Here is a 23,595-nt window from a genome sequence, read left to right on the forward strand (position 1 = left end):
GAGGAGGGGAGGATGATAGTAAGAAGAGAAATAGAGAAATTAAAAAAAGGAAGTGAAGCAAGGCAGGAAGTATCGAGGGGAATTAGAAACGGGACGGGAGAAAAAGTGGAGCTCAACAGCTGATGAATGACGCCGCTGGTTTTGATTTGTCGATTCAATTGACCCACTTTTGTATATTGTCTGTTTTTTTTTCTTTTAGTTAACTTAGTGTGTATTCATGCATCTATGTTGCAAACTATGGCCGTGTAAACCTGTGAGCGCCACGAGATGCAGTCGCATCAAGGCAGCTGACAGGATCTCAGGCTATGTCTCACGATGATATGCGGCGGTTTGACTTGTTGCTCCGTGGGTGGCCATGGTAACTGTAACCAAAGCAACAACAACAACAACAACAACAACAACAATGGGGAAAAAAACGTAGCTACTACACCCACCTCGGCCCTGGGGGAGGAGAAGAGGTCCATCGTCGGTGCTTTGACTGTTTTCCTAGAAGACAGAAAGGGACAAAGGTTGGACACATATGCAACCAACTAATCACAGTAATCATTTTAAGAATCCCAGAGTATCCCCAGACCACCTGAACCTCCTCAACCGGCCCACCCTTTCTTTCTTTTCTTACCACTTCAAAGTTCAAAGTTCCTCTCGTCTCTAAGGCTGCTTTTATCAGCACAACATTCTTTCTTTTTATCACTACCTGATGCTCACAACCAGAACTCAGATGGACTAGTAAGTCAAAGAATCTTCATGCTCCACGCTTGGGGCCTCGATCTGGAAAGGGCCACTCTCAAACTAAAAACACAATTTTTAAAGACCTTTGAAGGTCTATACCAGGGGTCGGCAGCCCTCAACCCTCAAAGACCCATTTGGATCCATTTCCTACAGAAAAGAAAACACTGGGAGCCACAAAACCACTTTGACATCTAAAATAAAGATAACACTGCATATATCGTTTTTACCTCTATGTTAGGCCCATAGTGTGTTGCATTTGTGAAATGAAACAACTGCTACAGAGAAAACGAAATTGCATTTATGCATACATAACAGGGATTTATCCACGGTTAACTTACCTGGGGTAGAAAAGTTCAATTAATAGCGCGCTGGACCTGCCGGCGGGTGTCGCACGTCGGAAGTTGTGACGTATATTTTGAGCGACAAAAAATTAAATACGTTTTATTTTAATGCTACGAGATCGTCATCAATTCAAATTTATAATTATATTTTAAAAAAATAAAACACTAAAATAAAAATACATTTGAATTAAATACTCGACAGTTAGTTAGCGTGAAAAAGTGAACGGCTTTCATCAGCGTCCTTGCTCCGCACCGCTCGCCGCAGCAGAGGAACGAAAGAGCCGCATGCGGCTCCGGAGCCGCGGGTTCCCGACCCCTGGTCTGTGCCCTCGTCCTCTAATTATAGATTCCTGCAGACCCGAGCTGTGTCTCGGTAGGTAGGGTGGGTGGTCCACGGACTACAGGGTTTACACGGATCACTGTCCTTGAGCGAGACACTTTGCCCCGAGTTGATCCCAGTGCTTAGCGTGTGAATGTGCGCGCTTGTGTGAACAAATGGTGAGATGTGTCATTAAGGCCGCGAATCGCTTTGAGGAGAAAAACACTATGTAAATACGAGACCATTTACTAGGCAGCGGTGCAGCACCAGAGATTGAACCCACTCAGGTGTGGACTAATGAGGCCCATTTAAGCACTTCTGAACCGAGAGGATCGTAATGACGGCTTCAAGCAAGTGTCAGAGTCGCACCCGAGCCACAACAGCCACAACATTAAAACCACTGACAGGAGAAGTGAATAACATTAAACAACTTGTGACAATTTATTGTTCTGCTGGGAAACTTTTGGTCCTGGTATTCATTCATGTGGATGTTACTGAGACATGTAGCACCCCCACAAAAAATGGTTTAGGAACAACTCAAAAGGTGTTGACCTGGCCTCCAAATTCACTAGATCCCAAACTGATCAAGTATCTGTGGGATGATCCACAGAGGCCCCCTCCTCTCAACCCATAGGACCCAAAGACCCCCACTAATTAGTCCCATGTTCATCCTCTGATGAGTCACAACTGTTTTAGAGACCTACACAATATTAGGAAGGTGGTCATAATGTTATGCCTGATTGGTGTATCTTATAAATGATCCTCCTAATGTGTCCATTAAACCTGTGGATGAGGTAGAGTTCTTAACTAGCCCTGTATTCACACTGCTCGCAATATCAAATGAGTGACTATGATCAGACTGATGTGTTTCAGTGTCACTCACACGCTCCGTTTAACTTAATCGTGGAATCTGAGTGGTAATAAAAAGTAATGGACTTAATAGCAAGAAGATAGAGACCTCCCATTTGACTGTTGTGATATTATTCGACAATGAAAGAATCAAACATTTGGCAATATGCAACAGAGGAAATGAGTTTCTTCGAACGTTCCAGCACACAAACAAAGATCACACGTCCCTTCATAAAACGGCCGGTCGGATCTAAAAGCGGAGGAGGTAATGAGAGTCTACCTTTGCACAATTTCCTGTTGAGAGTCCCTCTTTACCACATCTCCTACTGGTGCAACATGGCCACAGGCAAATGGGCCAATCAGAGCAGCCGTTGAGAATGAGGAAGTAGACCGTAAAAAAAAAAAAAAAAAAAATGGGTAATAAGTCTCGGTGGGGTTTTTCTCGACGCCAGATTTATGGATCCTCTGCCCCGCGACTTCCTCTCCGCCACTTTGCTCCGTCCCATTCATGATGTGAGGGTTAAGATTGGAGGCAGTGAGGCAGCACTTATCGGCCAGCTGGGACGTCATAGATCAGGAGGAGCTCGCCGTGATTTAACGGACGGCATTTAAGACTTGCTGCTCCGTGCTTTAGACGCTGTATTTCTATTCAACAACGTGGACCAAAGAAAACAATTCAGACGTCTTCAACGACACTTATCGCACTTTAAATAAGACACAGTCGCACCAGCTGCAGCATCTGACTCCTTCGTGACATCAGGCATCGAGTATCTGGTTAAAACGCAGCCCAAAGAATAAATATCTCATTCACTTAACATCATGCATTTTGTCTCTGTAAGATAAAGCGCTCTGGACATGTACATAATCACAAAAAACTAAAAGGTTTAAAGTATTTCAGCTTATTGTAATTACAATAGGAAACCACAGCAACACCCCAACACACAAAGTGGCAAGTAGAGTCTCAAAGCTACAACAGAAAAACATTCGCCAACAACTAGCCAACCAATCGTTTACCACTGCTAAGAACACACGTCATGAAGCTGCCCATCACTAAACCACATTTAACTCCCACAATTTTAAATGCAAAGGTTAAAAAAAACTTTCGTTAAAAAGAAAAACCCCAACTTCCTCCAACTTACCCACTAACCTTTCTGGTTTTGGGTGATTTCTAAGGATCTGCATATATATATATATGTACGGATGAGTTTTCCTCCTTTTAGAGTTCCTTCAAAGACTGGACCATCTTCTGCCACATGTAGCTGTGTAACCGTTGTCTTTAAATGGTTCATGAATTGTTAATATACTCTGGATACAGCTGTGTGTCATTGTTAGAGTCTTCTCGTGGAGAATATTTGGTCTTTCTTGGCCCAGAAGAGAGTTTTATGAGAGGACGCTGTCTTTGTTAAAATGATAGGATTTCCTTGTTGTGACCATTTGCCTGATGGCGAGTTGTGTAAGGAAGTGGTTAAACAGTTACGCAAGTATTTTTCTAATAGTTTGGCATCCCGTGATTCAAAAGCTAATGCGCGAACAATCAGTTCTCCAATTTGAAATCACAACAATCATCAGCAACAGTGAATTTGATCTTTGACCTTTTGGATGTTAAATGTCATGACTTGATCATTTTATGGCACAAGACATTGACGTGACAGTTTGGTTATAATCAGCCACCAGTTCTAGTCAGTTCATCCTTGGCTCTAAGGGAAGGTTTACGCCATCCTGAGATAATGACAAGAATGTGTGGGACTGACGAGCATATGTGCAGACGAATGGACGACACTGCCACATAAAATCATTTGGTGTGGATTCATGGAAATCAGACTCTGAACTCCCACGTCCTTTGTTGAAGTGACAGCTGAAGGCAACAATAACCATCACTCCTTGTTGGAAACTTAATCTGTGCTTGTGTAAATGCACCACATCACTGTAATACTGTACATACACTAGACGTTTTTCTGAGGGGCGGGGCTTAACTGGATGCAAAACAATCTCAAACTCTACAGCTAGTAAACGTTAGCATGTTTCAGTGGACTGTTATGGCAAGAATGGACGAGTAAAACGTATATTTTAGAGAATATACTGATACAGTCACTGTCTGAGACCATGAGTGTTATTTTAAAAAGTTGACTCTGACTGATGGGATTGTGTTCAGTGATCCCCACACTCTCACTACCTGGATGAAAGATTTGAACAAAGGACGACAGAGAAAAGTCTGGTCTGTTTATCAAGTGAAGCCTCTCCAGCAAAGATATTACAAGAAGTAAGTGGAGTCACTGTGGAAGGTAACGTAGTAAATGCAACTTCAGCTTGGACACCGCTGACACACAAGTAATGTTGCATTAGCTCGTGGTTAGCATTAGCATTAACATGTAACAAGAATCCCCTACATAAGCATTAACGTCATTTCATGATGGGGTCTATTGTACTGGCTTAGCTTCAGTTTCTCTTCAGAATAACTAAATGTCTGACACTAATGACCTTTAGCACTCAACGTACAAAGCTCAAGTCTGGAAAATAATCAAAATTTGTTCTCGAGGCCTAAGACGAGTCAAGTTTTCAGAGAGGACTGGTAAATAAGAAGTAAAATATAATTATAATACATTCAGGTTAGAGCCTGAACCACTAAATATTTATAAAAATCCACACTCCAAAGCCTTTTGGAGGGAAATCGTTCTATTTTGTTTCCTCCTTCCATGAAAGCAAACCACTGGGTTCATCCTACCAACCACCCTCATTCATTCCAGATCCGCTCCAGCTACTTTAATTTCAAAAAAGGCCCAGTGGCGCTGGATTGATACTAATTACGTTCATTTAAAATTATAAGAAGCAGTCTTCCTTTTTTGGTGATGATAGTTTGATATTTCACACACTCTTAGCACATTTTTAACCCTCCCGGGGTTTATTATTTATTATAATTATTCAAAAAGAAAAGTGTGCACATCAATTTGTGGCACAAACAAGCCCTCGAAGCACCACAATTATCCTCTTTTGTCATCAACTGCAGGTGCTTCACCTTCAAACCTTATTTCCAAAGGTTGTCACCGTTAGACCCCTCACACACACCCACATTTTGGACAATTTAAGTAGCTTGTCTTCTGACAGCGAATCGATTCTCGTTAGCAGGGACGAGAGAGGGTCTTACACTTTGCGGGTTGGTGGGCGGAGACGCCTGAGGGCTCGCGGTTGCTGCTGGCTGTCCTGGTCCGTCTGGTAGAAAAACATCCTGAGAGCCTCGTCAAGCACCAGCCATGTTGGCAGACCCAGCAGCCTCTGAGAAGAAAGGGAGGGAGAATGAAAGACAGGAAGGATGAGGTAAAACAAAACAAAAAAAAAATGAGAATGAAAGGGATGAAAGGTAAAGAGGCAGTGTTTGAAGAGGAAGAGAAGAAGGAGGGACACAAGAAGATGCAAATCGGGGTGGATGATTAGAGAGGGTTCAAGGAGAAGAGGAGAAGGAGGGTCATCGCCGGAGAGTCGAAGAAGAAGGGCGGATGAAAAGGGAGGAGATGAAGTAGGAGCGTTACAAGTGCAAGGCGAGTGAGCGTGGCAAAGTGAGAGCCACGTAGGTTGCAGGGAAAAAAAAAAAAAAAAAAAAAAAACAGAGTCAAGCAGAAAAGAGAAGTGAGTGAGTGGGAGAAAGAGAACCCGCTCATGTTTTTAGCTGTGGAGCAACGCTGAAACATGTCAAAAGTCCCACAACTACAGTCAGTCAGACGTGATGTGGGCATAGGGCAGAGCAAGGAGAAGAGAGCAGCAACGCCTACGGCGCTGAGCTCCATCTGCAAACCACCGCTGAAATATCCGAGTCGGTGCTTATCCACCTACTGCATCGCTCAGCCCACTGAGTAGTAGGCTACCGCGCTGCAGAAGATGGAGAGCGTGCCAAGAATTCTCTGCTCTGCACAAAAGAAAAACACAAAAGGCTGCAGTAAATTAAAAGTCGTTACCTTCATGTACGTGTTGAGCTCAGGGATTCGGCTCTCTGCGATCTCCCGTTTGTTTCCGATGAAGACTTTACCTGAAGACAAGCACATGATCTCATTTTAAGGAGCAATCAGGCATAACATTATGACCGCTGACAGGAGAAGTGAATAACTTTGACCAACTCGTGACAATGCAATTTTCTGCTGGGAAACTTTTCGACCTGGCATTAGTGTGGATGTTGCTCAGTGTGTTGCTGTGGGATTCTCTGACCAGGATCAAAAGCTTATGGTGTTTGAATTACCGTAACTCACTGATGGACAAAATTCAAAATGTGGCTTTACGCTGGGAAGTTGCAGAAGCCGCCATTACGGTAATGATGACCCAACACTGCTGTCGGCTGCAGGTTGGGGGAGCGACCCAGGAAGAGAGAGTTGTTTGGAGGAATTTGTTGGTAATAACGAAGTTAGTTTTCCACACAGATCTTCCACACAAAAGCACAACTCCCCAGTGTTCAGCCACACTTTGAATTTTGTCAGTAGCCAAACCATTGTGAGTTACGGTAATTCAAATACCGCGTGCTTTAAAGGGTAGCCGTTCGGCTTTAAATTCCCAGGTCACTTGAAGGGCTATTTACTCTGATGAGTATTTTTCTGAGGGTGGCAAAATGGTGCAGTGGTTGGCAGTGTTTAGTCTCATAGGAAGAAGGGTTCTGGGTTCGAACCCGCTGTCCGCTTCCTACAGCACTACAAATCCATGCTGTGGCAATTAAATTGTAACCTCCTGAGACCTTAACTTTCATTGTTGTTGTTGTTGGTATACATTTTCTGTTTATTTATGATTAGTAGGACCTAAGAAATATAAAAAACTAAGCATCGTCTTTGAACAGGAAGTCGTTTTTGGAAAAAAAAAATGATGTCCTCATGTGTGGACACAGGGATTATTTTACTCAATATTATAATAAAGTCACCAATATGTAAGAAAATATAAAACTGAATTTCTTGACATTGCTGTGCAAAAGCAGAATTGCAAATAATCAAGTCCCAATGTCCCAATGTAGTGAAGTTATAGCTTGCTGCTCTCATTGTTGTGATAAAATTAGCTTTTCATATTAAACTAGAAAAGTTAATAAACATGAATAGACATGTTTCAGCTGTAAAATGTTTGTGATTGATTGCCTGTAGAATTAATCAATTTTTTACACCAACCAGTATCTAGTTATGAGGATAAAAAACTGAAGCAGAATAAGAAGCTGACACACACACCTAAAACTTAACGTCCCCACATGAGGACGCAGGGTCTCAGGAAGTTACAATGAGAGTGACTGGTCGTTTGCTTGACGGCCGGGACCTTTCTCCATAAACTATCTAAGGGTAAGAAACGATGGATGGATTTATTTTGTCCCCGAGTCTCTCGGAAACGCTTCCTCCTTCTGAGGAACGTGGACACATTACCTCCCGTCCCTAATCTCGCACACCAAGTCCAGCCAAAGATGATGAGGCAGAGCGCGGACCCCGTGCGCTCTAAATCAGGCCCCAACAATTCATCCGAGGCCGTCTAACACTGCTGTTAAATCAAATTTAGCACAGTCTTTAATGAGCCTCAGCCACAACGCTCGGCCCTCTCTCTTCTCATTCACCGGTGGGTGAACGATAACTCACTCAATCACTCGCCGCCGCAAATTCACTCACTTCCTGATGAATCCCTCACTCATGCACTCACTTCTCTTCATCTCCTCCGGCCCCGTTGAGCTGGATGAGCTGATTGCTCTTTTGACCTTGGACTTATTGGAATATCTTTTATGGGTGATTTTAAAAAGCGATCACATAAAGTAGAGGCGGACGAACTGCAGACACAATCCACGTGAGGATGAATCCGAGCAGAAGTAAACAAACCAAAACAAACGCCGAGATATCTTCCATTCATTTACCTCTCATTAAACGAGTCAGCTTCAATTTGACCAGACGGACCTATATCCTTTTCTATTATTTTTTCTGCCCGTGAACCCGTCACCAATCCTCTCCCTCCGCTCTCTCCCCCGACGCCCCACCCCCACCCCCTGTCTTTCTTATTCCCTCTCCGTCCTGATGAGATCTGGCACTGCAATTAAACCCATCAGATCTAATATTATCCAGCAGACTCCTCAGTGGCAGATGCTAAATCAGAGTTTGCGGAAAAGTAGAACTTTCCCGATATAGAGGGTGACAATGAGAGACACAGCCTTGAGGTCCGTAAAGAGTAGGATGTTAAAAAGTTTGACAATAGGAGCCGACGGTGGCCTGTGAGTGACGGGCGGAAATATATGTCTGTTGTTAAAGAGCAAATCAAACAGGTGGTTTACTGCACATGTAAAGTATTCTGCGGAAAGAGGAAAAGAGGAAAGGAAATAATGAAAACTGTGGTATTAGTAAGACAATAAGTGAGAAAACTGACTCAGATGTTGAAGTATTGTAAAGACGACTGTGCCTCTACTTGCAGCCATGCTGTGTTTAATACATAAATAAAACACTGAGAAATAAATAAAATGCCGACACTGAAGCTAAAACCTGAGAGTCAACAGAAATATATTTGTGTGTGACTCATGACTCAAATAATCTACAACACATGCACACAAACAAACAAACAAACAAACAAACAAACAAACACCCCAGCCCGTCCTCGTCTCGCCCAAATACAACGCGACCAATGCAGAGTCCTCAGGCTCTTATTGGTGTCGGTTTCCATCCTCCGATAATCAATACAGACACTCAGGACGGCTCCAAGACAGACGGACTTATGGGAAAACAATGAGCTGAATAACACGAGGGGCACCGGGAAGATGAGGACACGAGGACGGTGAAGACAACAGCAGCAGCAGCAGCAGCAGGGCCGGTGAGGGAGGATATACGCTGTCAGGTTAAATGCTGTTATCTCTGGACTTATCATATTGGATTTCTCTGGGAGGGGAAATGTGACTCATTTATAAAAGTACATGAAACTAAAACAGCATTAGATGCAACTTGTTATTACATAAGAAGACCTCACACATACATATATATATATAAAATACTGTATTGGGAAATTTTCTGGGTTTTCAGGTCTGTGTCTGCCCAGTTCTAAAAAAGCACTTCTCTGAATTTCTCTCGTTTCTGCACTCGCTGATGTTTCCTAATTTAAAGTTTCCATTTGAGTGTGGCCAGTCTGGACATTCCTTCCCACAACTTAATCTTCTCTAACAATAGTTTGCCTGCGTGGGCCAATTACTTTTACCAATTTCTCACTTAATACATGTCTTCTCACTTAATACGTGCTCTGTCGAATGTATTTCTTTCACATACTGTATCTACTCATGCAACTACAACACTGTTCACCGCTCGTTTGGTGCATAGGTTTTCAACAGGGGGTCCGTGACCCCTAGGGCTTCCGCGGAGGTACAGCAGTCGGTAGATAGGAGAGAAGGCGTCGGCAAAATACATTTGTACATTTTTTTTTTTAACCCGGCTACACTATCCCATCTTACAACCCACTGTGGAGTACTATTAAAGGCTACTGATGGTGCTGAGTTGCTGCCTGTTCTTATACAGACTATACATATCTGCAGCTCACAGTATGTAGCGCGTGAGCTGTCAGTTCAGGTGAAGAATATAGATTTCATTGTTGCAAAGCATTAATTTCTGCTGTGATTTTATTAGTGACGTCATCAGAGACTAGTCGGCGTCGACTAGACGTACTTAGGCGATGAAAACTGAGCCTGTTGCTCATCTGTTGCGAAATGCTGATGATGACAGCAGAGAAAGCATTCATTATTACACAGGATGAGATGTTACAATCCCTTGTGCACTTTTAGTTGCCCAGTCCAACTGAAAAACCGACCTAGCAGTCAGCTACCAGGTAGCAACCAACTAGAAGACACCAGAAACCAGCAAACTGCCTGCTGCTGCTGACTAGACTACGTATCTGAAGAAAGAACATCATAGTACAAGTTTCCACAGATTTCAATAGGAACAGTAGAATGAACTGTGGTGAACTGTGGTGTCTAGAAGCCAACTTCTCCTTTGAGGGCGATTGCACATGGTGTACATTTTATATAACTGACCTATAAGAATCGCACCAAGGCCAAACTCACGCATAATCAAGGACGCTGGTGCTCGGAGTGAGAGGGTGGAGTCTGTCACAGATCTGTGCTCTCTAGGTGTCACCTACACATATTCTTATTTAGCTGGGAGTTAGGAAGAGTGAACCTTCTCGTTATGAGGCACCAGAGCGAACCACTACACCACCTGAACATCATGACATCGTGGAGGGTTCATCCGTCTCGTTCTAGATTTTAGCTGCTAACCAAACGTCTCAGGAACGTGAATAAGAACAAGCTACTTTATCGTTAAAACAACCAATCCCAGTCATGGAGGGACTAGGGAGAATCCAAGGACAAAGAGAACCAATCAGAGGGCTTCTATGGACCAGCTGACCTGGGAGACCTTCAGCAAACTAGAGGATGGTTACAACTTTCTCTGCTCCATCATTTGCCAACATGTACCTGCTCAAGATAAGTTGCGTTCCACTTAAACACGGCTCATTTCTACCCAGTTAGTCTCTGCGTTTTATTCGTCTGTCCTTCTATACATCTCGGCTCTTCTGAACGTCAGTCATTGTGGATTAAATGCACTTAAATGGAATGTGCAGCGAATGAAAGGTAGACATAGGTGACACCTCTCAGTAACACTGTGATAGCTGATGTAGGCTTGTGATGTAGGATTAATAGCCAGACAACGTGACACTTGGCCTCAGGTGTGTTTAAGATTAAAAAAAAAAAAAAGTGCTTTTCCAAAGCTTCTTCTGTGAAAATACATACGTTTCATTGGACTGAACTGAATGAATAGTTTAGTTTGAATCAAGTTATATAAGAAAGATATGTTTCTAGAGTATCAAGGTTGCCTCGTTTACGTACAACATTATGGCAAGTTCAAATGCAATCATGTCTGTAAGGACGCGACACATCCTGCTTGGTTTCATCTGCTGAGTGCTTTTAAATTCATCAAGCAAACTCAACCAGGGGTCATCCACAAAAACGTATCAGTGCAACCCACGCAGTAGATGTTTAAAGTCATGTTCAGTTTAGTTTCAGATCTTTTGGCCAAAAACGGGTGGAGGTGGAGGTGGAGGAGGTGGAGGAGGGGGGTATTCAGCCAGCTGTCACCACAAACCCAGCCTGTTCCTCTCCATATGCATGAAGCAGAGCAGAACGAGTTAGCGTCTGAAGGTGAAGGTTACAGAGTGACGAGGCAGAAAGGATGCAGGGAAGTTGCAGTTTCCTCTGCATCCCGTCTGCAGCGGAGCGAGAAAATCACCGTCATCACCGTGGAAACCGATCGCTGCAATCGCGGCTCCAGAGCCACATGAAACCTGACGTGCAAAAAAACACTCGTCCTTGACTTTTGGGGAACATATTCAGATTCAGTTCTCTGTTTTTTTGATTGAACCCTATGTGTTTCATGTGGACAGTGTTTGTCATGGCAGCTCCACACACACACACACACACACAAGACATGTTGCCAGGAAAGCAACTTAACAAAAACCAGAGGACCGTGCGGCCAAAGCTCGATTAAAACCGGAGTTAAATGATGTTAACAAGCGCCGTGTTGCAGGGCCTCTGACGAGCACATATTTGAACCGTTTGAAATCTGACACCGCGTTGAATTCCAATTCGTCTGCATGCCGGGGATGTTATCGGCGCTGGCGAGCTCACCTGGAAGAGGGGGCAGGATGCAGGTGTTAGGACCCGGCCTCTCCGGGTCCTCAGGAGAGTACTTGGCCTCGAGGATCTGGTGGAGGTTGAAGAACTCCCTGTACCTCCTGTAGATAAAGTACTTGCCGCCTCCTTTGGTCTTCACCTCGATCACAAACCTCTGGGAGAGAAACAGGCGGATGTGTGCACGTTTCTTAAGGCCCGGGCTTAAAAATGTCACTGGTTATTATTTATTTTATACATATACACATATACTTACGTAGTAATCGATGAAGCCCTTCTTCTCTTCGATATCGGCAATAGTGGCAGTGATGGGTACGTTGCCAGGGAGCTGATCAAAGTCACTAAGGTTATAGACAGATATAGATTAAATGCCACTGATAAAAGAGTAAATACTGTAGTAAAATATTTCAAAACATGTATTGCAACATGACCCATTGTGCTGCAGACTGCTCTGCTGCTATTTCTGACCAAAACTGTCATAAAATATAGGCTAATATCATTAATATTATTTTGTTTTATTGCATATCTTTAATTCTTCACCAGGTGTTACTTCACAGCAACAAAAAGAAAGACAGAAAGTCCGTATCTAGTTTCACTACCGGTTATATTTTGGGATTCCAGATCAAAAAGACGAACTGAGATACAACTTAACGATATCCTCATGTTGTAGTATTTTAGTGTTACTTCTAACAAGGTACCTGTCAGTAAAGCATTAGCGCAATTATATTTAACACGGGCGCGATTGCTCCACACACTATTACAGATGCGCGCAGCGTAAAGACACAAAACTCTTTTTTTAATTTTTTTTTTTTTCCTCTACGCTGACATTGAGTCAGACACTCACCTTTTGTCTCGGATCTGTTGCGGCTGGGACATGGCTGACGGTGGCGGGTGCAAGCGAGCAAGAGGAGAAACTTTTAAATTTGAAGTGCTGGTGGAAACGGAGCGAGGACTCACTGCGCACTACAGAGGCGTGCAGGCGCAACAACAGTGCGGAAACAGGCAACAGGAAGCGAGGGTTCCCTAAAACAAGAGACATCAGAGGATGGTGCGTTCACTTGGCCGTGAAGTTGTGAAGTTGTGCAGCGTGTTATTACCAGGGGCGGGGTCGGAATGAGGTGTCGCTGAACTACATAAAGTAATGCGGATGAACCTGTACAGTAAACCATAACAGTGTCTGCGTCAGATAAGGTAAGGAATGTTAAACTCAAAAAAATGTCTGTCACGCCCTTTTTCAATTGACGTCTATCAATTTAAAGATCCCCCCCCCATGCACGGCCTCCAACACCTGATTAGGTTCAGATTCTTCAATTAATCTATTTTTAAAAGACCATTCTCAGGTGATCAAGTTTCCACATCAAATGTGTGTCAGGTATCTGTGAAACCAGGACTCGCGTCTTCTTCTTTGGAAATATTTCCTTCTACAATCTGCATAACTCCTGCTCCGTGTGTGTGTGTGTGTGTGTGTGTGTGTGTGTGTTTCAGGTGACACTGTAACTGGGCCATTTTGCAAATATTTCTTTTATTTGATTTGTGCAATTTCATTTCATGGAACTGATGCCTCATGGCGACAAGGTTTTGGGTTGGGATCCATTGACCGACTGGGGTCTTGTTTTGCATGTTCTCCCTGGGTTCTCTCCGGGTTCCTCCCGCCCTCCAAACACATGCTCATTAGGTTCTCTGGTGGTTGTAAACTGGCCGTAGTTGTGTGTGTGTGAATGATTGTCTGTCTCTCTGTGTTAGCCCTGTGATACACTGGTGACCCGTCCAGGGTGGACCCCGTAGTGATGTGCGGATCGATACTCGAATATCGATACTCCCGATATCGGATCTTCCTGCTCTGAAAACGATTCTCAAAACAAAATATCGATACTTTCGATACTTCAGTCATTTGAGGTAATGTAGGAACACAGTGGAAAGTAACTAAACTGCTGAGTTTTGGCAACACAATAAACTGTGTGTAACACCTCATAACAGAACATGAGGCGTTTATGATGAGGAGGACAGAAGAGGAGAGAACAGGGTCAGAATTAAGATGCACTTTATGCATTTTATAGTAGTTCTTAACAGTTAAACAAGAATTTATTTTAATGGTCATATTATAATAATATTTTTTAAGTGTTTGAAACAGCGTTTTCACATATTTTGTATGATCGTGTCCTGCTTGGTTTTTTTGTTGTTGCATTAGCAGTAAATGAGGCCACTAACTCAATATACTTCAGAGTTTAAAATAAATAAATAAACCGAATACATTACGCTGATGTCTTTTATTATTGATGAAGTTATGATTTGAAATACACAATCTTTTTTTTTTTTTTACTTTTCCCAGACACATTAGGGTGTATTTATGCAAAGTATCGGATCGGTATTGGCGATACCAGCCTGAATTTTACTTAGCATTGGATTGGAAATATATCCATCTATGATTGTTAATCTATACTCAAGATTCAAGATGTTGTGTCAAAGGTGTGAAATACTGCATTACCTACTCTCTCTGACGTATATATCTGAATCTTATAACAAATGTTAATCATTGGACTGATAGTGGGAGACTTCGGTAGGTTTTCATCGTAACCCCTCCACATTTAGTTCAGCGTTTATGCAGAAAACAGATTGTCTGTGTCTATTTTCTGCTGTGATACAGACTGACCTTGGATTGAACAGTCCAGCTCCTCTCCATGCTTCCTCCACGTCCTCAATCAGCCCTCGGGTCTGAGGTACAGTGGACGACAGCACGAAGACCGATACTCTCTGTTCTCTCAGACGCCCCTGTCGTGCATTCTCAAATTACCCGAAACAGAAATACCACAAATGTTATTGACTTCAGACTTTCTGCATAATCACTCAAATAGTTGGGCTGCCTGTAACAAGAGCCTGATCCGCTTCTACCTGAGGCCACAAACTCATCAGTCACGATGTAGGGCTACATATAAAATACACCAAACAAGCTCATTTATTCCTGGGATGTACGCGACTGTTGCTTTAGGACAGAAATCAGATTGTTTTTTAAATTAGTTTTGAAGGAGTAAAGCCATCTTTGGTTATGAGAAAACTGAATTGAGAAACACAATATTGTAACAATATCTATCCGCCTGCAGGATGTAGCTGCAGTCATGTCTGCATTTAATCCTGTAGTAGTAGTAGTAGTGGTAGTAGTAGTAGTTGCATTTAACCATGAGTTCATACTTAACATCTGTTAAATTGAAAGTCAGTCTGTCAGCTCCACACACCACCACACCTCACATGACCACACACAGTACGTTATAAATGGAGCTTCCTGAGGCCTGCAAAGAACCTCTAACCTGTGAGTTAAACTTAAGTTGTGGTTATGTTGTATTATGCAAAGTAGTGATGTTCGATACCACAGTTTTCCTTTCCGATACGATACTGGTGCCACAACTCAATAGTTTAGTCACTATCCACTGTCTTCTTACCTACATTACCTACCTAACTACATTCATACATACATTACCTTGAGTGACTTAAGTATCAAAAGTATCGATATTTTGATTTGAGTATCAACCTCAGAGCTGAAAGAATGGGTATCGCAAGTATCGATATTTCAGTATCGATCCGCCAATGCAAAAAGTATCAACGAAGATTTAAAAGAACACAGATGCATTAGTGGTGGGAGTTTTCAGCTTTACCTTTAATTTTCCATTAAAATGTTGACTTTTGAGTTGACCTACATCATATCTACCTTGTGTTCTGTCCAAAATCCTGCTGCTGTTCATCAATAAACTGTTGGGATAGATTGATGTGTGCACCACCCAGCAGCAACATCCAAAATAAAGTATTTTTTAATGTTTAATGTTTCAAAGAGACAATCAATCCTCTACGTTACAGTCCTCATCACTAAACTTAATGTCACTGCAGCCATATTTAGCTCAATAAGAAACAGACTACAGCAGTGACTGATAAATTACAACTGATTTTATATTTTTAATTCATTACTACCTTTAAACACCTGACCTCCAGGTGTTACTGGAGATAGCTACCAAACAACATTTCATTGTAACTTGCGAGCAATGACAATTAAAATTCTTCTTCTACCAAAACGATAGAGTTTCGTTCAGTAGGCTTAGTTTAATAATAGTGTATGAAAACAGAATGACTTTACTCTCCCTTGGTAAATGTAATATCTTACTAAAGTGGAGGAATGTTGAGTAAACCATCATTCACTGTCAGTCCTGGCCAACTCTATTCTGCCAACTCTTGAAGCGTAAATATTTGCTGTTCCTGTTGTGCACGTTACATATTCTTTACAGATTCACAAGATCACATGATGACCCACCTTCCCAGCCTTCAAACTGTGCACATGTAGCTGACAGACTTCACAAAGGTGTGGACCTGTGAGAAACTGTGCAGCGACGGTCTTTCACAATCGTGTGTTTTATGCAAACATTTCCTTACAAAGACAGTGAAAAACGTCCACAATCATGCTAAGCGCGTAGAAAGATACAGGAACTGTCGACTGTTGTGTTGAACCTGTCATTAAAGGTGATGGACAGCTGGTTCTGTGCCATCAACCATCCGGTGGATCTGGTTTGTACTGGAATTCAAACTATGATCATCTTTATCTGCCTTGCAACGTCATGTGTAAAAGAAGTACTGAAGAGAGTCACTAAATTCTGGTCATCATCTGACACTTAGTCTGTAAAATAAACTACATTCAGGCTAGCATTAGCGTATGTTTTATGTTCTGAGTTGTAGAAGAAACACATCAGTCTTTGTAGATGCTAAATGCTGCACTACGCTCCACCATCAAGTCACTAACTTTTGTCTTTGGTTGTTTTGTGGGTAGAGTTACAGCTACTGTGTATGGGAGCAGAGTCAAAACAGACATTAAGACCAAAAAAAAAATGAATAGCATTAAAAAGGGCTAAGCTAATCTCTCAGTGGCAGCATGGAGGAGGAGGGGTGACTCCAGTCTTCTTGAGGTGTCGTGGGCCTAACTTAATGAAACATCAGTAAAGGGAGGCACCCACTTGAAAACCCCAATGTTGTGCTGCATACGGTTGGCTACAGGCTAGTTAGCTGGTGTCCTCTTGCTGGTGGCTAATTGGTAGCTAACTGCTAGCCTGCTGCTCGGTTTTCAGTTGGGCTGGGCTACTGAAAGTGTTTTAACTGGGATCTTGGCACAAGGGATTGTAACATCTTATCCTGTGTAATAATGAAAGTCTTTGGTTGTTGTGTAGGTAGAGTACAGTCAGTTTATTTACAGAAAACAGCCAATGCGTATGGGAGCAGAGTCAAAACACACATTAAGACCAAAAAAAAAGATAACTGCATGGTTGTCTCATAACAGGAAGGCTTTGAACAAACTATTCCAGCTGTGTGAAATATAGGAACATACTATATATGCAAGTGGCAAAATAAGACAATTATTATAACGTACATGCATGGCTGCTTTATGCCTCAGCCTTTAAGGTGCCAAGATACCGAGACTTCCTCATGGAAACTGTAGCAATTAGGACATAAATTAGGACATAAAAGATGCTATTTAATCTAAAATTGTGTTGAGGTCCTTGGCCTGAAAAACACTGGAGACCTCTGCTTTAAGCCCGACGACCCCGTCCTCCATCGACTGTATTTAGTCGACGTCGGCCTTTCTTTCCACAGCACGTGTCACTTCTCGGTTCACGTTCTCCAAATGACCAGCGTTTAAACTCACACAACCTTGAGCAAACACAGCGAGACTCGAGCGTTAACGTGTCACCCTCCTTTTGTTGTGGACGTTGGCGGGTTAATGCTCACGGGGGGCTTTTCAAAACTGAGGGTAAACGGCGGAATAAAATGAAATCAAACCAGGGGACGACGCTCGAACTTCTGCGCTTTCTTTAAGCTTCCAACACTAGGTGTCAGTAAAGATGTTGATGTGTTGAAGTTGAAGTGTGTGTGAGCGAAGGGTTGATCTTGAGTCATTGCTTCTTAAGTGCTCATGATGACATGAAGGACAGTGATTGAGGGGAAGAGTTTCTAATGAGTCTCTTTGTGATCTCATCAACACTTGACACTTGTAACAAGGAGGATTTGTTTTTTTATATATATATATTTATGTCAATGCATCGCACACAATGTCAAAGTCCTTGCTTATAGCTGCAATCGGAACACAAAGACACAGCACACACTCATATAGACTCCTTATATATATATATATGTATACACCGCTCCTTTGTTTTGTAACACCTGAATCATCGAGTCGGAGACGGCTTTGCACACACAGACTGACAAAACTGAGAGAGATTACAGCTGCAGCCTGTTCCAGTGAGTCAAAGACAACTTACTGAAGGTGTGTTTCTTGGTTCATGCTCAGGTCTGACTTTGACCTACGTTTTTTCTCTGAGATTGAAGTGTTTACACATGTCTTTGAGAGTTGTGACACGGGCATGGCCACAGCAAAAACACTACAATAAATACATTTTAAAAAAAGGACCTTGAGGGAGAAAGTAAGAGTGTGAACCGGGAGAAAATGTGTTGGTGTGAGTATCTGCTTAAGGAACAGAGTGTGAGAGACAGAAAAAGACAGAAACAAAGAGTGCATGCGACGGGTGTGTGTGCGAGTGTGTGCGAGTGCATCAGCGCTTATTGACTCCGTATCTATTTTCACGCGGGCTGAGATGGATCCTTTGAAACGCTGCTCGTGTAACAGACCGTCGCCAGCCACGAATTGCCGAAACATTTTTTCAAGGGTGTATTTATCTTCAAGGTCAGGCCAGCTGCCCGGAGTCCGCCGTGAATGCGCCCGGGAGAATCTGAGGAGCGTAGATAGTGCATACGTGCGGACGGAGGAGGGCGCGTTTGTGTATGGTTTGTGCCGCGTTGGCCTTGGGAATGTAAACTCTGAAACAGAAGCACACTGTAAAAGGTCCGCGGGTGGAATATGACACGGCGTCAGGTTGACAACACACACACACACACAAACACACACAAACACACACCCACACACAGAAACAGAAGGAGTGAGAGTGACAGAACGTCTCCACGAACACACGGCTTATGTTTACCGTACGGACAGCTGGTTACCATGGCGACGCCATAAAGGAAGCAGAAAGAGGAAGAAGTGGAGCCGAGAAGTAGTTTAAATAATGAGCCTTTATGTTGGTAAATGCTGCAGTGTTCAGACAAAGTCTGAGATACAGTTGTGCTCATAAGTTTGGCAGAATTTGGATTTGAATTTAAATAGGAAACTCTGTGGGTGAAAACCCAGCAGAAACTTGCTGGAGTCGTTTCTGTAAGAACCAGAAATTCGCGCCACTACTTTACCTGTATCCACAGGTGAGTCTGTGAAGGTTCTCAGTCGCCCAGAAGGCGTTGAATAAAGGCGACTTGTAGAATCTCTTGGAGACGTTTCACCACTCGTCTGAGTAGATTCTTCAGTTCACAGGTGAGTATCCAGCTGTTAACGGTAATTAGTAGCACCGGTGTCTGGTTCTTATGGAAACAATTCCAGCAAGTTTCTGATGGGTCTCACCACCAGTCAGTTAGAACTGGAGAAGCTGCTGAGTTGAGCGACGAAACATCTTCAAGAAACTCTACCAGCTGCTTTTTTTTAAAACACCTTTTGAATTTAGAATTATTTGGCCATTTTTCAGAGAATATTGGGGCGTTCCAGTTACAGAAGTCGGAAAACTAGATGATCGTGTCCATGAAACCGCTTCCCTCATCCAAATATAACTTGGTGTGTTCAATAATTAATTTTTTTGAGTGAAATAAAATAAATATACACTATTAATCACAGTTTGCCACAATGGTGTTGGGCTCTGTTTTGGTTTTACCAGGCTATTGTTTTTAGCCGTTGCTGAAACATGAAAAACTTAAATTACACCGTTGTTTCTCCAGGGCAGTGGGTCCTGTGTGTTCGACGTTTCCGTCCTCCACCACACCTGATTCAAATGAATGGCTCATGGCTTATCAGGAGGGAAACATTGAAAACATGCAGGGCAGTGGGGCCCGAGGACCGGAACTGAGAAACACTGATTTAGACTGTAACAGCATTTCAGTGGAAAAGTACTGTCTGTACAACTGATTTAATGCAACAAAAACTAATCAGAAGAGATAATAAAAGGAATATTACAGGAGCTTCTAATCACCGTCCATCTTGGTAACTCAACTTGGGGCTAGTGACTCTGGGACGTTCCAGTTGAAAATTTCAACTTGGGACTCAGAAATTCCGACTTCTGAGTACAAATGGGACGCACCAATATGAATGATATGAAGAAAAGAAAATATTCACTCTTGTTTAGTGGCTGGGTGAAGTCATTTATTGCCGTACAACTGTGTTTACGCTTTTTAAATCAGAATGACAACAGAAACTACCCAAATGACCCTGATCAAAGGTTAACCTGGTGATTGTGACCTGATAACATGCACAGAGGTCGACACAAATGGGTTTGAATGGCAACTGAAGGTAACCGTCCTCACCTGTCGTCTGTTTTGCCTGGAATCATTGTGAGTCCATGAGAGGTCAGTGGGTTTCTGGGCTCCTGAAAGACCTTCGCATCTTTCACCCAGCGCCACATTGACGTTTCTGGATTCTGATTAAAGGGGAAAGCAAGAGAATTGTCAAAGCATCTGTGGGAAAAGATATCCAAGGAAATGAGATTGCCAATGGGCAATGTTCAAACTTTAACTAAGAAGTGGAAAATTTAGGGATTCTGTTGAAACCAAACCACGGGTAGCAGGAAGACCAACCAGAAACTCAGCCACAACTGCCAGGAAACTAATGACTTCAGCTGAAATGCATGACTTTATGAAAAAAAAAAAAGATGCACAACGAGGAGGCACTCAAAGAAAAATGGGCTGCATGGTCGAGTCACCAGAAGAAAGTCATTACTACACAAATGCCTGAAACCATCCCACTTAAAATACACCAAACAGCACAGAGACAAGCCTCAAAACCTCTGGAACCAAGTCATTTGGAGTGATGAGTCCAAAACTGAACTTTTGGTCTCATTGAACTTGAACCATAAACGTTACATTTGGAGAGAAGCCAACAGCAGTGACCACACGCACTGCAAAATAATACAAAAAGACACAAAACAAAACTATACACCATGAGAAACAATAATAAAAATAACGTTGTTTGCCCTGAATTGAAATCCATGATGAAATTTATCCTGTTAGATTTGCTGCACTTCCAAATACACTCACTTGCCAGTTCATTAGGTACACAGGTACAGCCCTGCACTAAATCTTAAAAACAATAAAAACAGACTAGGATAAGGCTCGGCTAAATATCTGAGATCTAATGTTCTAATTTCCTCGCTACAGAGACATTGCTGGTGATCGACTGCCTCTAAACAAAGCACACACGAAACAATCAGCATAACGAACTGGAATTTGTCAGATAACAGTGTAAAATCTGGTGTGTCGTTACTTAACACTTTGGCTGCGTAACAGGCCAAACTCCCAACAACTTGGTGCATTCCTTTAAAAACTCACCATCTCCCACTCACTCCCACACACACCAGCCACAATACGACTAAATATAACACGATAACCAACGCCTGTGGTGCTCAATTGGAAATCTGTGGGGCTTCCTTCCACCACTACACTACAGTATTAACCTACTGTTCAGTTTGTCCTCGGCTGAACTCGTGAGACTGCAAGAGTTTTAAAAGTCAAGTTATTAAACCAAATGATGTGCAAAAAAAAATGTCACTTTCACACAGCCTAGTGTAGTTCATTCCACATTAAGAGCTTTAACTACACTGAATGATTCGTTGGGCACTTTATGTCTCTGGATGGTCTCAGTGACTCCAGGTCAAGGTTTCATCCAAGCATCTTCTTCACTTTTAAGGTACTGGTGGAGAGTCGAGGTTTAAATAAGAACATCTGTGGGTGGTTCCATCAGAAATGTACTTGACTACAGTTTGTTGAGGACCAGATACGTTCAAAGAGACTGTTTTACTCTTTCTCACATGAATGATACTCTAATGACCCGTTCTCAGTCAGAGGCTTGGGGACAGATGTTAAGTCTGTATTGTAGATACAACAGATGCAATATCAACAGTTCAGTCTTAACATCTGCACCTGAGAAGTTTCACGTTCACACATTGAGGCTGGAGCCTCTGACTGTTTATGGGCCGTTACTAGAATCACTAGTCACTTTATTTTGTTTATGACCCACAGATGATTTAAACCTCAACTCCCCGTCAATACTTTAGAACTGGAAAAATCTACTTGGAAGAAACTTGACAGAAAAGTCCACTATTGAATATGCATCAGTACTACATTCACTACCTAAAACGACTGAAATTATCCTTGAAAAAAACCAAAACAAATCATTTGACATGTATTTCAGTGCTTCAGTTTGGCCCAAGTCCCATCCACTATCATGGAGGGGGGTGGAGCTTATGACCTATACTGCAGCCAGACACCAGGGGGAGCTCTACTTGCTTTGGCTTCACTTTTGAGGAGCCGCTCTGCCGTCCATATTTATCTACAAATCCAAAAAGGTTAATTTGTGGGTAACTGAGGGTCCGCATTGTACGAGCACACGAGCGGCGGCGTCTCGTACGCCGGGGACCCCCGTGAGTGTATTTTTAGGGCCGATAACTGCTAATCTTTGAGTGAGCGGACAAGGGATATCCCAGTGATATCGATACCGCACACAAACACACACACACAGGCACACACAGCTGTGGGTTGTAGCTGCCCAGGCCATGACTTCACGCTCCACCTGTCGCTGAATAACAAGCTGGTCATTAAAAACACATTGAATTCCTCTCACAGTCTTTCTCCGTCTGTCAGTGACTTCATATGCTCAGTTTGATTTGTGCATCTGTTTATGCAACTCTCACTTTTACATTGTTTTTCATTTTCTGTATTTAACAATCCAACAACCTCCAGTTCTCTTCAGTTTTTCCCCATTATTTGTCTCTGGTGTCTCCAAACTCCTCGTCCTTGTCCTCCTCAATCATCGCAGCATTCTCTTTGCATTAACCCCGTCCACATGTGTCTCTGCGTCTCTGTCCAGCAACGCTACTCGAACCTCAGCTTCCGTCACGACAAATCCTTCCAGCATGTTGTCCTCGCAGCTACACCCCCCCTCCTCCCGCCCGCTCCTACCGTTCTACAATGCAGCAAAGTGCTGATGAGGGGGTAATTCAATCGAGAGGAGAAGGCTAAGAGAGTCTCAGAACAGGACACTGAGAGAACAGAGGGTCAGTGCAGGACACGGAGGGACAGAGACAGGCGTTTTATTTAGCCTTCTTTTATGCTTGGTGTTGTTGAGGAACACAGTTAAAAAAAAAATGACAGATATGACTCTTTAAAATGTTTACAACCCTTATTTTTTCTCTGTTTCGTTCTCTGCTTTGGTGAGTACCATAGAGCGGCTAATAAAATAAAAAAAATAGATTTGACCTTGGAAGAACAATGGGTTTTTTTGAATAACAAAAGTTTTTCTAAGCGATTACTCTGTATTTCACAATATGTAACACTTTTACATCTTGGTATCGGCGCTGGAGCACCGACGGACGGAGGAGGCTTCGTCAAGAGAAACTCCACCTCCGACGTGGACAGTTGTGAATTTACTGTCAGGTTGTAGTCGAGGGACGATGAAATAAAACCTAGGAAGCATCCAAGAAAGGTTTCACCCACAGGGGGCACGGGAAGGGTCCGGTGCTTTGTGGATTGGGCAGCAGACCAAGGCGAGGGCCTTGGCGGTCTGGCTCTTTGAGCGTGGGACGTCACCTCTCTTA

At 42.8% G+C, this 23,595-nt stretch overlaps 2 protein-coding genes across 2 annotated transcripts in view; one reads left to right on the plus strand and one right to left on the minus strand.

The window, feature by feature from the left end:
• ncf4 (neutrophil cytosolic factor 4) overlaps positions 1–12,921 on the minus strand; it is a 33,218-nt gene extending 20,297 nt beyond the window's left edge. Inside the window, exons 1-6 of the mRNA XM_047578101.1 lie at positions 12,732–12,921; positions 12,144–12,228; positions 11,885–12,044; positions 6,186–6,256; positions 5,381–5,508; positions 435–486 (exon numbers count right to left, since the gene is read on the minus strand). Coding sequence (XP_047434057.1) covers positions 435–486; positions 5,381–5,508; positions 6,186–6,256; positions 11,885–12,044; positions 12,144–12,228; positions 12,732–12,763 — 528 coding nt within the window. The 5' untranslated portion in view covers positions 12,764–12,921. The remainder of the gene's footprint in view (positions 1–434; positions 487–5,380; positions 5,509–6,185; positions 6,257–11,884; positions 12,045–12,143; positions 12,229–12,731) is intronic.
• The window catches only part of pvalb7 (parvalbumin 7), a 41,762-nt gene that overhangs the window by 9,588 nt on the left and 8,579 nt on the right, over positions 1–23,595 (plus strand). The window lies entirely within an intron of this gene.

This window comes from Mugil cephalus, chromosome 2 (genome assembly GCF_022458985.1).
Source record: "Mugil cephalus isolate CIBA_MC_2020 chromosome 2, CIBA_Mcephalus_1.1, whole genome shotgun sequence".
In the NCBI taxonomy this organism is placed as follows: domain Eukaryota; kingdom Metazoa; phylum Chordata; class Actinopteri; order Mugiliformes; family Mugilidae; genus Mugil; species Mugil cephalus.